This window comes from Passer domesticus, chromosome Z (assembly GCF_036417665.1).
Source record: "Passer domesticus isolate bPasDom1 chromosome Z, bPasDom1.hap1, whole genome shotgun sequence".
Taxonomy (NCBI): domain Eukaryota; kingdom Metazoa; phylum Chordata; class Aves; order Passeriformes; family Passeridae; genus Passer; species Passer domesticus.
Window position 1 is genome coordinate 1,793,823 of NC_087512.1, and position 22,038 is coordinate 1,815,860.

The 22,038-nt window shown below is 48.0% G+C and overlaps 1 protein-coding gene across 4 annotated transcripts in view; it reads left to right on the plus strand.

Annotated features, from left to right (window-relative positions):
- The window catches only part of ZBTB7C (zinc finger and BTB domain containing 7C), a 154,879-nt gene that overhangs the window by 39,657 nt on the left and 93,184 nt on the right, over positions 1–22,038 (plus strand). For 2 of the 4 annotated variants that reach the window (XM_064404011.1, XM_064404013.1), the window contains one exon: positions 20,091–20,187. In XM_064404011.1, the coding sequence (XP_064260081.1) occupies positions 20,136–20,187 (52 nt within the window). In that variant the 5' untranslated portion in view covers positions 20,091–20,135. Of the gene's footprint in view, positions 1–6,087; positions 6,509–19,679; positions 19,772–20,090; positions 20,188–22,038 lie in introns of those variants that run through there. The other 2 variants (XM_064404012.1, XM_064404014.1) reach the window with 2 other exon arrangements.

Sequence of the window (22,038 nt, forward strand, 5' to 3'; positions counted from 1 at the left end):
GTTGGAAGAAGAGTAGCAGACATCACGAGTGGGCTGTAGGGACTGAAACATGAAGCAAGATTAAAAGAAGTTAAGTACCTGGAGGTGGTGTGGCTGTGCAGCAGTGAGGTGAACCATAATTACAGTCACCACATGCTGCAGACTGGAGAGAGACCAAGGGAGAGAGGATCAGAGTGGGGTAAGGCAGAGGAAGGGGGGGAAGATTCAGGGTTTTGAATCTCTTTGTTCCAGATGTGTTTGGGCAGGTTGTGTGGTGCAACACCTGCTGGTCATCTCTTTTTTGCCATCTCCTCCTGACTTTATTCTAGTTCATACCCTGATGTTTCCCATGCACCTCAGGTCATTAATGAAGGGCTGGATTGTTCTCTGCTGGCTGAGGATGAGACTAGGGCAACCTCCTTTAAAGCATCCTCATGGACGTGGGGTTCAGTGCTTGAAGGAGCAAATCCTTTGAAGCTGTGGCCTGGTGATTCATACCATGTGGGACATACTGGGCAGGGTGCTGGGATGGAGCTGGCTTAGGGCTGGCAGCAGCTCTCAGGAGGAGGTTCCTGCCTGCTGTTTTCAGGTGTCAGGCTCCCATTGCAGCTTTTCCTGCAGTGGTGTCACTTAGTTGCTCTCACTTGATGAGGTCGCTTGTTTTCATGAAGCCTTTATGAGCTTCATGTATTCCTATCATCATGCCTGCCTTTGAAACTAGAGTGGAGATGATGCCCTGGGCAGGTGATGTACTGAAAATTGTAGGTGCAAAGACTTGAATGCATTTTTTTTTTATTAAGCTTTCTGGTTTACAAAGGCAAGCTCTAAATGAATCCCTAACGACTGTGACTGCAAAATTATCTCCATGAATCCAAGCGTAGCAGCACCTCCCTGAGTCTGCAGGTAGCCTGAGATGGTAAAATAATGGGTGAGCATTTCTGCTTCTTACCAGATGTTTCAGGGAGCTCAGCTTGGTGGCTTTGCCTTGATTGGTCTTGATTAACTTTTCCCCTGATGATTTTTTTGGTGCCTTAAGAGACAAAGGGAATGGGCTGAGGGGTGGCATGGGGGTTGTTACCTTCGAGGTTTCTTCCAACCCAGACAATTCCCTGATTCTATGGTTCTAAATCTCCCAAAGCCTGCTAACACCATACTTTTCCATGTTTGCACTGATTGCATGATCAATTAATTGATTGAAACCGTGTTTGCATGTAACATTTTTCATCTGGTTTCTCAAGGAAATCTGAGACCTGGCTGTTTCTCTATCCCATCAGTAATTCATGAACCATGAAGTGGGTAAGGGTCAGGTTTGTTGGAGGACTAGGAATAATTTGAAGTGCCTAGATTTCTTCAGAATAAATATCTTGCCAGAGACCCTAATGACTCGAGTGAGGAAACATCTGCAGTGATATGAGACACACCAGTGATGGTAGAGCCATGCCATGCGGTTGCCACCCAGCTGCAGATGGGTGGATGCTTTTAAACAAATTAATCCTGAGGGTGCCTGCAATCTCTATGCAGCCAGACACTCCTGGGATAAATCCTGGACCTAATTCCAAGCTGTCTGGCATCTCATGTAGTCATCCAGCTTCTGCAGAGCAGGGACAGGGAGCAGCCTCTCTGTGAGGCACTGAGGGACTGGACCTTTTGCATGTGTCTGAGCTGGGCAGACACGAGTCTTGGATCAAATTAAAAAACACAGCAACTTGTGAGTTCGTTAGACATGACTAAGGGCTGCTTGGGTTAATGGAAAAGTTGAGCAGAGCTTAATTGTTCCTGCATAAAGAGCACATGGAGGAGCTGTGGAGGCTGTCAGAGGGGATGTGTGTAAGGTGTAGCTTTGGTGCTTGTAGGGTGGGAGCGAGTAGATAAGCCAGCATTATTTTAGGAAAAGTATAAAACTAGGACTCAGAAGCTTTTATTGTGAGGGCTGTTGGTGCCAGAGCAGCTGCAGCAGGGAGCTGGCCTGGGATGCTGTGGTTCAAATCTTTTTTTTTTTAAAACACATTTGCTTTATGTGGGGGGATTTTGTGCCAAATGAGATACCATGTGCTGGTGACAGTCCTGTTGTGTGCCGTGTGGCTGGCACAGAGCCCATGGGTAACTGCTGGTGGTGGGAGTTGGTCTGTGTGCCTGCAGACCCCTGTCAGCTGCAGGACATGTGGGTGAGCCCAAGGCTGCCGTGGAAGTGGGGCAGTGGCACAGAGAGGCTCAAGAGCCTCCTCCCTACAGCAGTTTCTCAATGTCTTCTCCAGCCATCCTAGAATCCTGCAATAGTTTATGTTGGAAGGGATCTTAATGATCACCTAGTTCCATGCCCCTGCCATGGGTAAGGACACCTTCCACTAGACCAGGTTGCAGTGACAGAGCCCGAGGGTGGAAGGTGAGGGGTGGGCAGCCTTCAAATCTCTCAGCAAAGCCTCTTCCCTCCTCCCCAGCCACTCCATCCCATGAAAAGATGTGTTGATGCCTGCCACCTTACTATTACTTAAAGCACTGGTCTCCATGACCAGCCCCAGCTCTTTGCTTGCACATCACTTGCTGATTTGTTTTGCAGCTATTTGGGAAGGTGAGAGAAGAGGCAAAGAAGAGAGAAGGGGTTGGGAAAGGCATCACAATTGTTGGAGTGAGTGGTCAGATCCCTGCTGTTGCCCTGAGGGGAGACAGGGACACCAGGCTGAGCCTGGGGAGCCCCAGCCTGCATCCTCATCCCTCCATCACAGCTGTGAGGAGTCAAGGAGAGTTTAGTAAGTGTTGCATCAGCACAGAAAAAACATACTTGATGCAGAAACATCATGAGGGGAAATAAAAATTTTATATGTCTTTTCTTTTTGTTTCTCCCTCTTTTACGCCTCGGTAGCACACACTGAAGTTGTCTGGGTGGATCTGGTCTCTGCACTCGGGTCATTTTATGACTGTTCTTGCTGTTTTCATGGGAGTCAAGTGATTTATGTGCATCTTTGCAGATCTGGGCCTTTAGCTAATATCGAAGTGCACACCCACGCATGCCACTATGGCAACATCTAATAACCCCAGTGTAGAAAAATATTTCCTTTTCATTGTAGCAGTTAAGCTGGAATTTCTGAGAGGACTGATGGCATGAAGTGCTGAACTCCCACCCAGGTAAATAAGAGTTGAGCATGTTATTCTTTCCAGTTCCCTTTTTGACTAACTCCTTGGAGCGTGTCTCTGCTGATGGTGGATTGTGTGGGGAGAGGAGGCAGCTGGAGCCTGGGTGGCTTCCTCACAGCCATTCTTGCTGGTACTTTGGAGCATTTAGGCACCACCCCAGAGCTCATGTGCTGGGAAGAGCCATCTTGCCAGTGCTGTGCAGAGCAAGGTGGTGCTGGATGAGGAGGATGCTGAGATCTGACTCATCCCAGTGTTACTGCAGGACTTGAACTCTATTTTGGCAGCTCTGGCTCCCAACCCTGCTGCCTTCAAGAGCTATGTCTTTTCTGTGGTGATGATGGTGAGATTCCCTTCTGGTCCTAGGCTGGGCTCCTGGTCCTCAGCAATCAGGTGCCAAATGCTCAGTGTGCTCCAGTGGTGCTGGTTTGGTACCAGGATTTAGGATCTGGCAGAAGCATTTGGCCCCAGAATGTTGCCTCTCCCTGGGTCACGCTGAGGGATGTTATGTGTGGGTACCTGGGGGAGATCCCTGAAGGTGTTTTGAAGCCAGGGGGAGAGAGGGGAGGAATTAAATAAAAACAAGAAAATGTTTGTCCCACCATAGCCAGCAAAGTGGGATTAATGAGATTCTGCAGAGGGCAGAGGGAGGGCAAGGACACAGTCAGCAAAAATGGGTCTGGATGGCCGTAGCATAAATAGGGAGGGTGTGGAGGAAGCTGGAGACACTGCCCTGCAGAATTAGCTGGACACTGACTATATCTGAAGCCCCTTCCAGCCTCAAAAGCCCTCATTCAGTACCTACTTTGTTTCAACAATTAGAAAGACGAAAGAGCATCTGTCCTGCAAATTGTGTGCTAGGACAGATGCCCAGTGTGAGGTCCTGCACTGGCAACCAATGGTTCAAAACAAACAAAAATATCCTTTTCAGTCAAGAGATCTGCTGTTGGGCTGTCTCCAAATGCCTGCACATTGACAGAGTAAGGTTTTTTCCTCAGGGTGTCCATCCAGAGCTGGGCTGTGCAGCGAGAAAACCTGCTCTGCTGTGTGCATCATGAGTTAATTACCAACTTCTAATCACATCTGGTGTGGCTGTCTCACAGGGCATGTCCTGTCTGCCACTGTGATGTGATGAAACCTGGTGAGAAAGCTCATTGTTCTGGGTTTTCCAGAGAAGCTGTGGCTGCCCCATCCCTGGAAGTGTCCAGGGCCAGGTTGGATGGGGCTTGGAGCAACCTGAGCTAGTGGAAGGTGTCCCTGCCCATGACAGGGTGTTGGACTGAATCATCCTTAAGGTCCCTCCCAACACAAACCATTCCATGGACTTCTGTTAAGGAGCTCCTCTGAACTGTTCTGGAGTGCTTTGGGGGAGTCATGGAACACTTTGGGTTGGAGGGAATCTTCAAGACCATCTACTTTCAATCCTCCTGTCATGGGCAGGGACATCTTCAACTAAATCAAAGCTCAAATGCCCATCCAACCTGGCTTTGAGTGTTTCCAGGGTGGGATGTGAACCATTTCTCCGGGCAGCTTATTCCTAAGGATGGGTTGGGCAGCAGAATTCCAGAGGCTGATCTGATGCCCTTAAGTCTGTGATGATGCTCCTTCTTTGCCACCAGATGAATGTCAGCTCCTGTTACAGAGTGCAGGAGAAGAAAAGATCCCAGATGGCCTCTCAGTTTGAAATGTCAGATGGATAGGAAAAATGGCTGTTCACTCCTACCTACTCATCTCATGTAGGGATTGATGCATTTGGGGGCAAAGCCACAACAGCATCTTCCCTTTATTCAGGGCACCTCCCTGTCCCCCAGTGAGAGGGATGGGAAGGATGGCAGCTCCTGCTCACAGAGTGCCTGAGGAGAAATGTTTTCCAAATTTTTTTAAGATACGTGATAAAAACAGGGGTCAATACTGCTGAAGCATCAGTGACAGGAGCACTGCTGGAAGTGGAGTCAGGATTTCATGGGAGAGCATGGGCTTGGTGGGTGCTTTCATGTTTTAGTCCAAGACAAGACCCAGTGCGGGTCCCATGTGGAGCATGTGGACCCTCATGAAGAGAGTTGTGGGTTTTCCTCCTCTCAGAGGTTAGGATTGCTGGGGTGAGCAATTCTTTTGATGGAATAAAGAGAAAATGAGGAGATGACTCTCCAAGCGAGTTCTGTAGGCACTTGCTTGGAAAGCAAATGATTGATTTCTCCTCTTGAGGGTTTTCAGATGCTCCTCCGTGTTTAGCTTTGCTGGACAGTTTAAAGGAAAATGCTGAGAAAGATGAAATTTCCTATTCAGTCCTCTCAGTTCATTCCCTGAAGCTCGAGGAAGGCTCCCTGGAAGGTCAGTGGCAGCTCCTGCAGTAGCGTGATGGACTCATTTCCCTTTCCCCCACCGCATCCCCGTCTCCAGGCCCTGCTGTCACGGTGCAGCTGTGCGAGTGGCAAAGTGCAGATGCTCATTTTTTTTTTTTTTTTTTTTTTTTTTTTTACGAGCTGGCCGAGCCTTCTGCCGTCCCCCAGCTTTGGCAGAGGAGGCTGCAGCTCCACGCACGGCATCTGCCGGAGCGCCCGGGGGGCTGGCAGGGTATGAAAGGGAGCTGCGGGGCCAAGCGGGAGGCGCTGGGGTGGCTCGGGATGGATGTGGCCTCGGCAGGGGCTGGGAGCAGATCCCGGCTTTTTCCCTTCTTCCCCCGTGTCTGTTTGTGTTGGATGTCCCGGCAAATTGTGCCCTCTGCAGATGGGCTTTGACCTTGGCTGCCACCCAGGCTTGCTGTGCTGGGGCAGGTAGAGATGGGATGGATTCGTAGCCTTTGGGACCCGCAGAGCATTTTCTAAATATGAGGTCTGATTTATGCCTGGTAACTACCTTTTTCCACTGTAAGGAAAAAGAAAAAAAAAATTGGTAATTTATTTTCCCAGGGGTTGTGGGAAACTGCACTTACTTGAGCTTGAGGTAACTTCAGCTGAGCCTGTTGAAATCTCTGATACATCCCAAGGCTCCTGAGTTCAGAAAATAAAAATAAAACAGGGATAACAATCCCAGCGTGCCCCATGAAAGACAAGAATGGGGCAAATAGCAGGAGTTCGGGGAGTTTTTTATCTTGTACGTGGATGTGCTTGATGGAAAATAAATGCACTACAACTTTAAGGCTTTGCCTGCAGCTAAATATAAGGGTGTGCTGGCTCCACCCTGCTGCTCTGTTAGGGATACAGGCATTTATTTTTCTGGGGTGGGTTTTTGCTTTATTTTTTCCCCTTCTCTTTTATTTTATTTTATTTTTGGTGAATCTCCACCATGAAATAACCGACAGCTTAAGTGAGTGGTCCTGGAGCGTGCAGGGGAGGTACCTCCTAACACTCTCCCCATGGAAAGTTAAAGGACTGGGACTTGACCAAATTTCAACTTTCATGTAAGTGCTGCGCGCTGTTGTCCGATGGGGAGATGAGGATGGCAGGGATGAAGTCTTAAGACAGCAATCTACTGTTTTACTCTGGCTTTCCTGAGCCCCCAGCCTGCTTGGTGTTAAGCCAAGAGCCAGGTTAGCCTGGGGAAGCTGAGCTTTGTGGCTTGGGGATGGTCAGCCCTGAGGGGAAGATTATTATTTTCCTAAATTTTTTGTTTTAATTTTAGTCGAAAACTGTTGTTGTTGTTAAAACTCAGAGAGGTTATGGTAGGGTGTGTTTTCAGTCAGCATTTGCTCAGTCTAAACTTATTTTTTTCCGACTTTCTGTTTTTGAAAGAGAAGCCAGTTTCATCTCCATTTTCTATAATCATCTGCTTATTTTATTAGCTTTTTCCAAAAGGCTGTATTTCCCCCGATGCCTGGCCACCTGTTTTCTATGAGCTGCTGAAGGTCTGAGCTCTTGCTCCGCGCGTGCAGAGCAGATTTCTTTCAACAAGCCAAAAGAAACGACACAGCTATAGACTAAAAAGGGCAAAAAACCCCACATGCTGTGCTATTTTGGTAGTAGCAAATTATGCGTCCTACAAATTACCATTGGTTATGAACATTGTCCGTCTGTCTGGATGACAATGTCCTGCTTTCAGACCACTGCTAATACGTTTAGAATTAGGATAATACTCATTGAACTCCAAAGCGGCTCCTCTTTTCTTCGCCCTGATTTATTCCTACCAGCAAATGTCACATGCAAGTGGAAGTTTTATGGCTGGATAATTCACAGCCTGTTGGGCATCTTATTAGGAAAGGCTCGGACTTTTAAAAAAAGTGACTTGAGGTTGTTCTTTTAGTGTTGGGAAAGTATCGATTCTCTAGGTTTTCTCACTTGCTGACTTTCTTTTAAGTTTTTTTTTTTTCCCTTTCTTAACCTCACCCTTTTTTTGTTTACTTTTTGCTCTCCCTTTCCCTTTCCCTCTTTGTTTTCTCACCTCCTTTTCTTTTCCCCCCTTTTCTTTTCCTCCTTTTTATTTTACCTCTCCTTTTCTTTCACCCCTTTTCTTTTCCCCCTTTTCTCCTTCCTTCCTTCCTTCCTTCCTTCCTTCCTTCCTTCCTTCCTTCCTTCCTTCCTTCCTTCCTTCCTTCCTTCCTTCCTTCCTTCCTTCCTTCCTTCCTTCCTTCCTTCCTTCCTTCCTTCCTTCCTTCCTTCCTTCCTTCCTTCCTTCCTTCCTTCCTTCCTTCCTTCCTTCCTTCCTTCCTTCCTTCCTTCCTTCCTTCCTTCCTTCCTTCCTTCCTTCCTTCCTTCCTTCCTTCCTTCCTTCCTTCCTTCCTTCCTTCCTTCCTTCCTTCCTTCCTTCCTTCCTTCCTTCCTTCCTTCCTTCCTTCCTTCCTTCCTTCCTTCCTTCCTTCCTTCCTTCCTTCCTTCCTTCCTTCCTTCCTTCCTTCCTTCCTTCCTTCCTTCCTTCCTTCCTTCCTTCCTTCCTTCCTTCCTTCCTTCCTTCCTTCCTTCCTTCCTTCCTTCCTTCCTTCCTTCCTTCCTTCCTTCCTTCCTTCCTTCCTTCCTTCCTTCCTTCCTTCCTTCCTTCCTTCCTTCCTTCCTTCCTTCCTTCCTTCCTTCCTTCCTTCCTTCCTTCCTTCCTTCCTTCCTTCCTTCCTTCCTTCCTTCCTTCCTTCCTTCCTTCCTTCCTTCCTTCCTTCCTTCCTTCCTTCCTTCCTTCCTTCCTTCCTTCCTTCCTTCCTTCCTTCCTTCCTTCCTTCCTTCCTTCCTTCCTTCCTTCCTTCCTTCCTTCCTTCCTTCCTTCCTTCCTTCCTTCCTTCCTTCCCTCCTTCCTTCCCTCCTTCCCTCCTTCCCTCCTTCCTTCCCTCTTCCCCTCCTTCTCTCTTTCTCTTTCTTTCCCTTTCTTTCCTGTTTTTTTTTTCAATTTTCCCTTTATTTTGCCTCCTATTTTTAAATTTATCTTATTTTCTCTGTTCTTTCCCTTTCGTTCTTTCCAGTGGAGCACAAGTTGAACTGAGGGCTTTCTCACCTTTCCATCTGAGCTTCATGAACATCAGCTCTGAAGTACGACTCCAGACCCACAGTGAGGACTGTGGTGCAGTAAGAAATAGATGTAGCACTGTAAGAAATAGATGAGGATTGCAAATAATCAATTCACCTTTAGATATGCCTTTCAGAGGTGGTTCATGGCCACATCTTGACCTCTGGCTGGTCTTTTTTAGGCAGTGTAAGGTGAATACTCTAAGCAGATATTTCCAGATGTGACGTTGCATGGTGGTTCATGGGCAGGGGTGGGAGCAGGGTGAAGCCTCTGGTGCTCCAGGTCAGTGATGGGCTGTCTGTGTGTGCTGGGTGAATCCCAGCACAGGAGTACCCAGCAGGCAGCTCTGTCCTCTCCTGCAAGTCCTCTCTGGACCAGAGTGTCCCCTGCAGCCACGCCAAGGGCAGGTTATGCCCTTTCCAGCTGCGAGGCTTGAGAACAGATGGTGTCTTGTTCCACTTTCACACCACCCTGGCTTCCTTTCCAATTTTCCTGAGTCACCTTTTTCACAAAAGAGATTGAAAAGAGGAGACTGGCATGTCCATGGGGGCAGGTAGCTTTTTCCCTCCCGTGCTGCCTGGCACACTGCAGTTGGAGAGTGTCTGGTCGGTGTTTCTGCAGCGTCTCTCTGCCGTAACGCCTCTGTGCTTCTCCTCTCCAGGGTTTTCCATGCCGGTTATCTGTGCCAAGCAGGAGACAGGAGGTGAGCTGCTTTGCTGACTGTCTGGGGGGAAAACAGTGCTGTGGCCTGGTTTTGTGTCGGATGGATTCAGGCATTGCTCCATGATGAATTCAAAGACTGCTTCCTTCTTTCTCTTCCTGCCCCTTCATCTTCCTCTCCTTCTCCTCATCCTCCTCTGCTTCCTCTCCTTCAGTGCTTCCTTTCCTTCTCCTCCTCTCCTTTTTTTCCTTCTCATCTTCCACCTTCTGCCTTCTCCACACCTTCTTGCCTTTCCACCTTTTCCTTCTTTCCCCTCTTTTACTCCCCTCCTTCCTCTCCTTCTCCTGCCTTTCTCTCATTCTTTCCTCTCCTTCCTTCTCTCCTTCCTCCTACTCCACCTCTGTCACAACCACTACCACATGCTGGTGCTGCTGCAGGATTCAGATGCTGCACAAATCCAGAGCAACATTCCCAGCTCTGACTGTCCACAACCCGAATCCCATGCCACAGCTCTTTCCTCTTGCACTGCAGTGGCATCTTTTGCAGAAGGGAGACCTCAGAGCATCCCAGCAGATGGCTGGTGGTGTGGGACACCCAGGAGCACTTTTGAGAGCTCCTCCCTTCAGGTGCCAGGGGTGTTGGTTGCCAGGATCAGTCCCACTGTCACCCTCCAGTTGCTGCTGGGGTGTCTCAGGGCTTTGGGTGGCCAAACAGCACAGCAGCCTTGTATCTCCTGCTTTACACCTGTGGGTACCAGAAAGGTGTGGAACCCCCTCATTGTGAAGGTGCTTTCAGAGGGCTCCTTGCACAGGGACTATTTTCAACAGTCTCTCTCCACTGCAGGGTGAGGATAGGGCTGGCTGGGCTGCATGCTCAGATGTTTGGGAGCTGCTTTGGGTGGTGTTTCAGGTCATAAAACCCAAGGGCTGTGCCTGGAAAGACAGATTGCTGCCACAGCATAAACAAATCTATAGAGCCCAGGCAGCCAGCAAATTCACCATGTGCAACATGTATGTTTCTCCATCCCTCTTGTCCAAACTGAGAATGGCTTGAGCATTGAGGGAAGGTCCTGTGGGCAGCAGCTGAGGGTGCTTGGAAGGGGCTGAGCCTGGAGAAAAGGAGGCTCAGGAGGGACCTTGTGGCTCTGCACAGCTCCTGACAGGAGGGGACAGCCGGGGGAGTCGGGCTCTGCTCCCAGGGAACAGGGACAGGAGCAGAGGACATAGGCTGCACCAGGCAATGTTCAGGTTGGACATGAGGAATTTTTCCACACAAGGGATGGTTAAAAAATTGGAAGGGGTTGTCCAGGGAGGTGTTGGAGTCCCCATCCCTGGAAGTGTCCAAGGAAGGCCTGGAGGTGGCACTGAGAGCTCTGAGCTGGTGACAAGGTGGGCATCAGGCACAGCTTGGGCTTGATGATCTTGGAGCTCTTTTTTAGCTGAGATGGTTCTGTGATTCCCTGATTGCTGCCCTCTGGAGAGGGAGAGAGGTGATGTGTATAGGTAGCAGGTGGTTCTTACTTACAGTGAGCCCCACATGGATCCCACGGAGCTGGGACTGGTATGAGGTGGCACTAAAGCTTTGTCAGAGCCTTTGTCATTCCATCTGCGTCAAACCCCTGGAGTAAGAGTGAATCTACTGTCCTCCAGGTGGTTTTGGAGGAGCTGTGTAATGCTTGCTGGAGTGTGGATGTGCAAATCCCTCCCTACAGGTCCCTGAACCTGTGGCAGTGGGTAGGAATTAAAGGCTGTTTTTTTTGTTGAAGGGTTGATGAGCTGTGGCTGGTGCTGCTCTTTTATACACCTCTTCCATCCCCTGATGGGCAGGGTGCAGTGGCCACTGGCAAACTGAGCAAAAGCTCTGCAGAGCACCTGAAAAGGGCTGTGTCTGTGTGTGTATGGGCTGCAGAGGGGCAATGCACACCCACTTGGGGGTTAGCAGTGCTCAGAAATGGAAGTTCTCCTTTGGAAGCCTGCGTGAGCACCATTTCCCGGGAGTTGCCTAATTTAAATCATCTTTGCTCTGTTTTGTCCTATCCATTATTTTCAGCTGTCAACATTAAGTGCCACAAAGACCCTGTAATAGGCTTCTTTCTGCTTCCCTCTAATAATCCCAGAAACAGTCACTGGGCCCTTTGTCTGGGGCTCTGTGATGGCTCTCAGTGTTCAATTTGCTGGAGAGGAACCACTTTGTGGAACAGTAGGACAATCAGTGAGGCAGTGGCTCGAGTGCTGCCATCCTCCCTTTGAAGAGGCAGGAGAGGAGCGAGATGGAATTGTGTTTTGCCCATCATGGTTAATGACTTCTAAGAAAAGCTTCAGTGGCAGCTCAACAAAAGTGATCCTGGCTTACAAAAATAGATGTATTTAATTTGCCCCAGAATTTGTTGGGGTTTAGAATGATCCTTGGAGCTGAATGAGGGCACTGAGATCTGGTGGTCAGGTCTGGGTTAGGACTCAGAGTCTGTGTCCAGCGGGAGTGTCCCAGCCTTGTGTGTCAAGGCCAGCATGAAGTCCAGCAAAGGTGAGTGTTGCCAGATTTTTTTGGCTTTTTTAGGCATTGGTAGGATGCAGTGAAAGGTCTTTACACTGCTACCAGATCCACTAAGGAAGAGGTGAATGGTGAAACAGCAGGGTCCTGTCAGTGCCGTGGATCCATCTTTGGCAGTCCTGAACCACACAGAGATTTCTTACATGCCCTCAGGGATGCCTGCTTGGGGCTGGGGGCGAACCAGGAGGCTTCTTGAGGGCTCTGCCAGTACTTGGATGCTGCAGTCTTTATGTCTTCCTTGGGGCTGTGTAAGGCATCCCATGCCCAATTCAGGATAGACTGAGGAAACTTTACCCTGGTTTCTTACTCCTCATCTTTTACTGAAGGGGAGGAACAGCAAGTGCCTCTCTTGCTTGAAGCATTCCATGTGATTCCATATGATTTTGTTCTGTTTTCCTTATCTTACTTGTGCTGCTGCCCATCTCCTTCCCCCTCTGCCATCAGTTCCAGCTCCAGGTCTGACCTCCCAGTTTGACACCAGTCTGCTTCAAAAATTCCCTTTTTTAAGGGATCAGCTCAGGGCAGCTAAAAGTACCCGGATTACAGCTAAAAGTACCCTAACAGTGCTTCACTGGGGATTAGAAGGCTCTTTGTCTTCATTGGTCAAGAAGGCTCTGTGACAACCTTCTTCTAGAGATTTTAGGGAGAGGAAAGGTGTGAAGATGGAGCTTGATGTGTTTTTGAGTAGCTTCTCCAGGCACTACCTGTCATACCTCTCTTGCTCAGCCCTCTTGGTCTTGGATGTGAAAAGGTACCAAGGTGGAGTCAGGGATGGCTCAGAAAGCAGGTGAAGAAGACTAATAATTCAGCTTTTCTATAAGTGCATAAACAATCTGTTATGGTGGGAACATAAATAATGAGGAGAAAAAGAACTTTCCAAGTAAGTGTTGCAAGGAGAAGTAACTTTGATTTTTAAATTTGAGCTGTGCATGCAGAAGCACAGGATGGTGGCTTCTGAGTCTATTTATCCTGAAACTTAATTCTTACAGGGACCGTTGTCAAGGGGTTATTTTTGCATTGGTTTTATGTTGACTGGTGCTACATTTAATCTGCCACCACTCTGCTCAGACCCTTTGCCTGCTGTTTGGCTTTTTTGAGTGCTGCTGGAGTGTCTGATGGGTTTTTGTGGCCTTGAAGCTTTATTCCCCTCCGTGCTAAGACAGCAGCTTTAGGAGTGAAAAACGAGTTAAAAAATGCATTAAAGGAAAGCTGTTGGTGTAACATGATTTTTGCTCAGTCCCATATGGCTTGGGGGTCCTAGGCTCACTCAATAAACCCACTTAAAGTGTGCTCTGCCTCATAAATGTCCCACAAATACCCCCTTGATGTTAGCATGGCCCACAGCAACACCTGGGTGCTTTCCATGAGGTCCAAGGTCTGCAGTTGGGTGGGAAGCTAAAAATCTAAGGAAAACTGTCATGACAAAATCCAGGCTTGTTTAGCCCATTTGGTTGTGGAAAGAAAAGTTGCAAACTGGACCTCTGAGCAATCCCAGAGGAAAAGAAAAACAATGTGTTAGAAGAAGGAAAAAAATCCAAAAAGAGCTGGAAGTGTTGAAGGCAGTCTCATGGGTTTGGGGTGGCGTGAGCACTCAACTCTGGCAGTAAAGCTGAAGCTGTGGTCGAGGAGAGAACTTGCCCTTGGGCTCTTCCTTGGAGTCAAGGAAGGTGGATTGTTTTCCGGCGATGAAATTTCCTATTGAAAGATTGAATGCTTCCTTCTCTCCCTTGTGAATGGGACACCCGGGAAGCATGCTGGTTCCAATTACCAGCACAGCCAGCCCAGGTGCTGCAGTCAGTCAGGAATTTATACCTTTTCATACGTTCTAGAAATGATAAAAACTTTTTTTATTATTATTATTTTTTAATTTTTTTTTCTTTTTCAATGTATGTAGTGATTCAAAGCAGGAGCCCAGCCAGACTGCTTTTGATTTGTTCCCATATTAATGTTTTATGTCTGAATATGTGCCTGGTCACTCAAATTAGTCGAACTCGCTACTGCAGTTGAGCCCAAAAATATGGTCCCAATCAATGCAGGCTCATTGATAGGGCTGGAGCACCTCTCCTGTGCAGACAGTCTGCGAGAGCTGGGATTGTTCAGCCTGGAGAAGAGAAGGCTGTGAGGTCTCTCCAGAGACCTTATTGTGGCCTTTCAGTACTTAAAGGGAGCTTACAAGAAAAAAAAAAATAAAAAAAAAAAAGAGTTTTTAGTAGAGCCTGTTGTGATAGAACAAAGGGTGATGGTTTTAAACTGAAGAAGGGGAGATTCAGACTAGATGTAAGGAAGAAATTTCTTACTGTGAGGATGGTGAGGCCCTGGCACAGGCTGCCCAGAGAAATGGTGAGTGCCCCATCCCTGGAAGTGTCCAAGGTTAGGCTGGATGAGGCTTGGAGCTACCTGGGGCAGTGGAAAGTGTCCGGAATCCCTTCTCCCAGCCCTTTCCCTGCCTGCATGGGCAGGGTGGATGGCCTGATTTACAGGCAGTGCTGGCTGGAGCTGCTGCGAGCTGTGACTGCAGATGGGCCCGCAGGCTGCAGCTTTGCATGATGCCTTCTGCAGATACCTGGCAGAGCACAAAGACCTCGTTAAGGCAGCCAGTTTGCCTGCAAGTGCACACCCCTTCCAGAGCACAATTGGCTAAGTGCTGCTCCAGGACCAGGCTATTGCACCCCCACCTTCCAGTTGATATTTAAAATAAGAGCATACATCCCTGTTATTGTTTCCATCCAGGGTTGCCTGCAGCTCTTCAGGCAGGATCCCCACTTTCCTACAGGGCTGCACAAAGCCTCAGCAGAGACAAAACTTGCCCTGCAGTATGAGATGAGGGGCAGCAGGCAGATCATGGAATCACAGAACCCTTTACAATGGAAAGAAGATCATTGAGTCCAACCATTCCCCAAGCTCTCGACAGGGCTTTAAAATCCCTCCAGGGATGGGGACTGCACCACTGGCATGAGCAGCCTGTGTCAGGGCTGGACAACACTTTTCACTGAGAAATTTCCCCCAGTCTCCCATCTAAACCTGCCCTGGTGCAGTTTGAGGCTTTTCCCTCTCACCCTGACCCTTGTTCTGTGGGAGCAGAGCCCAGCCCCTGTCAGGGAGCTGTGGGGAGAGAGAAAGTCTGTCTCCTCTCAGACTTCTTTTCTCCAGGAGTAACTAGCTGGAGGAGAATGAAAAAATGCACGAAGCAGCTTACAATGTATGGAAATGTTGCATATCCATGTGTGTGGCTGCAGAAGATTCCCGTTGTACGGCTGTGTTGCTGGGAGTACACGGTCATTAGGAGTGAGCTGGAGTGGGAACACCTGGAGGGCCAGAGTTAAGGACTGATTATGCAGCCCAGCCCTGGCTTTTCTTCACTTTGGAGAGCTGCACAGCATAATTTCATCATGGATTTATATACAGCTAATTGGCATATAGTTTGATATGCAAATAAAACCATATAAATATCAAGAGGAAGACTTAAAGCTGTGCTTTCCACTGTCATGCTACAATCCTTGCTTTTCTGGTCAGTCTAATCTACTCGATTGCTCCTTTCATCATCTTGTGTTTTGAAGGCATGATATCTCTTTCAAAGAACATCTGTCAGACGTATATTAATTAGTTAATTTTTCTGCATGGAATGTAAACACGAGGGTGGAGAACCCAAAGCCCTGAGGATCCAATGAGGTGTGTGGCCAAGTAATTATTTTGGGGTAATGCAGAGATGTGGCCTGTGCTCACTCTATAAAGGCAAGAAACAGGTTTCCTACCAGATATAGTCAGTTTATGCTAAAGATTGTAGTGAAATTATCTTGATGTGGGCACTACAGCCTGTGTCATAGACACACCATAGAGATGGCATTTCCAAACTGAGCTTTCTATGCCAAAGATGCTACTGGCAGTGGTGCTGAAGTATGTTTAAATTCAGTTTTTAATTAAGAATATTAAGTTTAAGTAGTTCAAGAATGGAAGAAAGCATGGAGAGAGCCAATATTTTTGTGCTGAAGGAAAACGTAAGGTATAGATTTTTTAGCTGGTAGCACCAAGTTTCACTCCTGACTTGGGGCTGCCTGGATGCTTCTCACGTGGTTCACACTGAGAACCAGATTTACTGGGATTTTTGTGTTTTGATTTTGGGTGAGTGTCTTTTGCTGTGAATCTTCAATCAGATCTGTTTCGTGTGATAACAAGAAATAGGTTTTTGTGTGAGGGGATCGTGACATGGTGTACATGCACAGCAGCTGGGCTGGAGAAGAGCTTGGTGTGCAGTTTGGGGCCAAATCCTGAAGTGCAGAGGGGTGAATTGAAGCAGGGCCATGCACAGGTAGGTGCAGTACAGGAATTCCCAGAGGGTTCCCCAATCCCAGAGTACATCACTGGCACTGGAGCATGTCTTGCCACTGGGGACATTGAGAAATCCTGCTAAGGCAGGGTCCTCTCTGTCAAATCCCTCCTTGGCCCCTCTGGCCTCTGGGCTGAGGTGTCCCCAGGCTCACTGGTGATCACTGAGCTGGGTTCCCATTTCTGACCCCATGTGGGACAGCTGCCCCTCTATTCTTGGCAACAAGGCTCTTCCCTTTGGCAAGAAACAAAATGCAGTGTCCTTTCAGCAGGATGAGTTTTGGATTTCTGCAGGTTGCACCAAAGCAGCGTTCAACTTCCACCATCTGTCTTTACCACTTCTGCCTTTCCTTATGTGTCTTTTTAATTTTTTTTTATTTTTTTTTTAATTTGTTTCCTGGCTTACAGTCCTCTTGGTAATGTGTTCAGTGTGGACTATTAATATATCCCAACAGGACCAACCCTACTTATATTTTCCTTTTGGAGTAAGGATCAGGGAATATCCCTTAACCCTTCTTTTTCTTCCTCCCACTTTTGTTGTCTTTTCTTTTTTCCATCCTTCTCCTTCAGAGCTGAACTCCAGAGGAGGCACGGAGATGCTGCCAGGGCTGGAGCCCCTCTGCTCTGGAGCCAGCCTGGAACAGCTGGGGCTGCTCCCCTGCACAAGAGAAGGCTGCAGGGACACCTGAGAGCCCCTGCCAGGGCCTGCAGGGGCTCCAGGAGAGCTGCCCAGGCACTGGGGACAAGGCCTGCAGGGACAGCACACAGGCCATGGCTGCACTGCCAGAGGGCAGGCACAGATTTTGGGATGTTGGGCAGGAATTGCTGGCTGGGAGGGTGGGCAGGCCCTGGCCCAGGGTGCCCAGAGCAGCTGTGGCTGCCCCTGCATCCCTGGCAGTGCCCAAGGCCAGGCTGGATGGAGCTTGGAGCAGCCTGGGACAGTGGGAGGTGTCCCTGCCTGTGGCCCTTCCAACCCACACCATTCTGTGATTCTGTGAGCTGTGTAATTATGCAGTAGAGTGCAGATCAGTACCAAGGGCTTTTCTTTTAAAATAAGCGTTGTTTTGCCATACCTGTCCAGCTAGATAATCACAAAAATGCCTCAAGGAGAAAGAGAGATGGCATTCACCATCAGCTGGGGATCTGTAAAATGGCATGTATCACGAGATTGTCGTGAAGCCACGACACTGGCAAAGCTAGGCAGAGGATTTTTTGCTGGGTCTCGTGGTTTCCTTGCCTTGCTGGATAAAATAAAACCTGCCAAAGCAGCGGCAGTGAGCTCCCATCTATCTGTTCTCATACTCCCAGCCGCTTCTGCCTGAATTATTCATGATCCGTAAGTGATCTGCAAACAGCTCCTGTGATCTCCCTGTGATCTGTGGGTATGCCAGACTCACCCCTGCTTAGGTCAGGGCATTTTCTTGTTTCCTTCCCCGCGGCAGGGAGTCTGTGGGAATCTCCAGATTCCTCACCGCCTCTTTCTGATTAACCCAGACGTGTATTTATTATTTACGTGGCAGGATTTGTTCAGCTGTCCCAGGCACACGGTATTATCAGTGGATAAGCAGGAAGACTCACTGCAAACATCTGTAGTTGTTGCTTGACAAATCCTGTTTGTATAAATAATATTAAGGAGCTGCAGAGGCTGTTGTGGAGTAAATACCCTCGTGACTGAAGGCAGCACTGCCAGCTTTTCACCTGCATGTGCATCTCAATAGAGATTTACTGGGCTGTTTGATGCACAAATATATATACACATATAAAATACTTCAGTTTATTTTTTTTTTAGTTTAAAGGTCCCTTCCAACACAAATTATTCTGCTATTCCAATATATATGTATATATGTTTTATGTATTTGCCTTTTTTTTTCACAAGCTCTTCCTCTGTTTTTATTTAAGCTTTTAGGTTTTTTTTCTACTCATTTGGTCATGGAAGTAGGTTGGTGAAGCCAGTGAGAAGGGCAGTTTATGGGCAGGTTATTGGCAGGTATTTCATGTGCTCTGCTATCCATATGATTAATGAAATGGGCTGTAGGCCCACCTCTTCCACCACACCCACCCCAGCTACCTCTTGGATCTGCCTTTCCGGTATTGTCTACTTCAACCACTCTTTATTTTGGGATGAGGACTGGGATGCTTGAGAAACCCATTGCCAGTGGAGCTGCAGCTAATGCTCTGAGCAAGGCACGTGGGACCCCCTGGCCCCCTTCTCCAGCTGAGGGAGTAATTTTAGGATAAAAAAAGCTCCATTTAGGCTGCCTGCTTTTTTATGTTAACCCATAGGAGGACCTGTGCCTCGTTTAGGATATCCCTCACCTACGACATAACCGGGATACAGTGAGTTTGTTAAAATGTCCTGTCTCTCTGCATTCTGGAAAGAGGATTTTCTATTAAACCTTAGGGAAATTACTGGCCTTGTTAACTAGTGTGGAAGTAATGAACCACAGCAGGGTGACTCGGGAGATTTGGACCCTCGCTTGGTAAGACTGCATTGTTTCTTCAAATGAGAGAAATAATTTAAGCAAACAAACGAACAAAGAATTTCTGGAAATTAAAGTACGGTACAAATGGGATGATTTGCTCATCCTCTGTTTAATAGGAGCGGTGCAGTGAACAATTGTGTGGTCGACCTCAGAAATCTATCCATGGTAACTAGTCACAGGAGAGAAAAATAGACAGCCTGCCACCAACTTGGTATTAAAGTTCTATTTTCCCTTTTTTCCACGGTTGTGGGCCAGTCAGGGACTTTCCATGAGCAGTCAGCAGAGCAGAAATCCCCTTCTGCTCCCTAGCAGCCTTCTCTGCTCAACTATCAGAGGTGCTTTTTGTACTGGTTTTGGCTTAAGTGGGGTTTGGTCCCAGTTTTCAGTGGGATCAGGCTGGGGCAGACCTTTCCTGCCAAATGCATCCTGCTGAAACAGGGCTGTCATAGAACCACAGAATGGTTTGGGCTGAAGGCACCTCTCAACCATCCAAATGCACCTCCTGCCATGGGCAGGGACACCTTCCACCTGCCTGGGTTGTTCCAACCTGGCCTTGCCCCTTCTACCCCATGGCTAAGGTGTGTTTGTTGTGAAGGAACCTTTGGTTTTGTCACCTCTCCCAGGTGCTGGGTGTTAAATTCCTGATGGGGTTTGAGGTCTGAGCAAGCCCTGCAGGACCCCAGTGGCTTTGGGCAGGTCCTGCAAGAGCCCGGAGGAAGGACAGAAAGGCACTGCCAGGCTGGTGTTCAAAAATAAATACAGCAGAAATACTGGGCCTTCAGGCTCTATGGTCTGTTCCTCAAAAGACAATTTTGGAAGGGTTCACTGTGCTTTTGTTCTTCCATTAGCCAGCTGAGGAGAGAGCATTGTTTTCCTCCCCTCATCCGTTCCCCTTGTAGGGGAAGAAGGAGGACTTGGCCACCCTGAGCCGAGCATCCCAGGGGACCTCCCAAAACAAAGGGCTGCGTGGAGGAGGATTCCGTCATCCTGTCCCCGTCATCCCCTTCCCTGCCTTCACCCTGCCCTTGGCACGGCCGTACCCGCCCGCGGCTGGGAGCACGGGGAGGGGCATGTTCCTCCTCTTCCTCCCTGGAAACCCAGCTAACAGCCCTTCCCTGCAGGTTTGCTGCTGCCTGTAGGCTTGGTGAGGCAACCCCAGGGTTCGTGTTCTGCCAGCAAGGCGTGTGAGCCCTGGGATGGTGTGGCAGTGTGACGTGTCCAGGTGTGGTGGCTGGGGTGACACAGCGCTCCTGAGGAATGCCGTGTGGGTGTTCCTGGATGTGGGTTGAAGCTCTGTGGGCGTATCCTGGTGTAGTTTCTCTCCTGTGTGCTGCTGGCATCCATCCTGATCTGCAGAGAAGGCGTGTGGGTTGGAGAGCATCTCCTCAGCCACGCTCTGCATGACCCTTGAGTTAATCCCCTGCACAGGAAAATGTGCTGGCTTGTGGACCTGGAATGGCTTTGGGTTTATTTTTTTTTTAGGTTGTATAGGTTTATTTATAAATAGCTGGACTAACACCAGCCTATCATGTTTTGCCCAGGCTCCAAGACTGACCTTGCTGAGAACCCCTGAGATACTGAACTCTATGAGCGGAGACCACTTGACTGCACTCAGCACCTTTCAGGATCAGGCTCTAGGTAATTATTCTAATTCTTTGCCTGGATGATGGGGGAAATTTGCTCTTCTGGGCTATACACACCATATGAGATGACATTTCTAGTTGTTTTTCTCCCATGAACCTGTGCCTTGTATTTGTGGGGTTCCCAGACAAAGGAAGGAATGATGCATTTGACTCTATGTTCTTAAAAGGCTAATTTATTATTTATGATACTATATTATATTAAAGAATACTAAACTAAACTATACTAAAGAATACAGAAAGGATACAGACAGAAGGCTAGAAGACACTAATGAATCTCGTGACTTTGTCTCCAGAGTCTGACACAGCTTGGCCCCAACTGGCCAATAATTCAAAACAATTCACAGCAGAAACCAATGAAACAACCACCTGTTAGATAAACAACTTCCAACCACATTCCAAAGCAGCAAAACACAGGAGAAGCAAATGGGATAATAGTTTTCCTTTTTCTCTGGGGCTTCTCAGCTTCTCAGGAGAGAAATCCTGGGCAAGGAGATTTTTCTAGAAAATATGACTACTACACCTGTGGATTTTTTTTGAAGGTTGTCACTCTAGATCAGTGGCTGGGCACTACAATAAAACCACTGATCCCTCAAACATAAAGCAGAATACCAGCCTTGCTTCCAGAGGGGGAATCATAGAATGGCTTGTGTTGAAGGAGCCCTAAAGAGCATCTAATCCAAGCCACTTGTAATGGGACATGTTCAACCAGACCAGGTTCCTCAGAGTCCCATCCATCTTTACTTCAATATTTCCAGGGGTGAGGCATCCTGGAATTGCTGGAACACCATTCTGGTAATGGTTGCCATCTCTTGTGCTTGGGAAGTTCTCCTGAAGATAATTTGCAGAGAGCTGTAAAAACAAGCAGTCAAATAAAAAAAAAAAGGTGTTCACTACCATGAAAAACAGTTAAAGGCTTAAAATATCAATATTTGTTGGCAAGGATGCTTGTTCAGATCAGGCTTTTAAGAATTGCTCAAAACCTACGTCTGCAGAAGCCTTCTTTTTAAAATAAACTCAGCATCTTATTTGTCTGGGTTTACAGTAGCTCCATTCTCTCCTCCATACCTGACCTCATTGTTGTGCCTCTGAGGAACTTCAAATCCTTGCTCCAAGGTGGATAGATGGAAATCAAAGAGCCTGGGGCCTGGCATTGTCCTGCTCTGCATCTTCATGGAGATGAAGATGGTGCTTTGCCTGGAGGGTGTGGGCAGGATTAGACCCAAGATTTGTGCTTTTATCCCAGCACAAGGCCAGCTCAAACAGAGAGCACAAGCTGGGGAGGTGAGGATCTCAGGGCTGGGTTTTAAGGGGAGTAAGAAGGAAGCAGGATGCTGTGGATGTTACTCTGAAGCACTAAGGATGGAGGATTTCCTGTAGGATTGCCTTCCTGAGTGAGATGACATTCCATACAAAATTCTCCACACTGATAGAAGTGTCAGTCAATAGAGGGTTATAATTTTTAACCTGGTTTGCTGAGTTTTTCCCCAAGTCAATAAAAACCAGCTCCACACTGATTTCAGCAGAGGCTAAAGCCCAGCTCTCAGACCAGAGTGGCATGAGGGCAGAGGGTCGTGCTGCCCCCTCTCCCAGGGCATCCTCTGTCCATGCAGCAACAGAGGGCTTTTCTCCATCCCTTGCAGCTCTGTGTGGTGACATTTTCAGGTCTCAGGCAGCAGGACATTGACTGGGTTGTTTCCTGTTTTGACAGTCTCCATTTCAGATCCTCTGCGACACAGCTTTGTGCAGGGAATTAGAACACCACATCCCGTGTCCTCCTCCCTTGAATATTGCATTGGGGAGCTAAGCTCATGTTTCCAGTGGGGAGGGAGAATACACAGGTCATGAA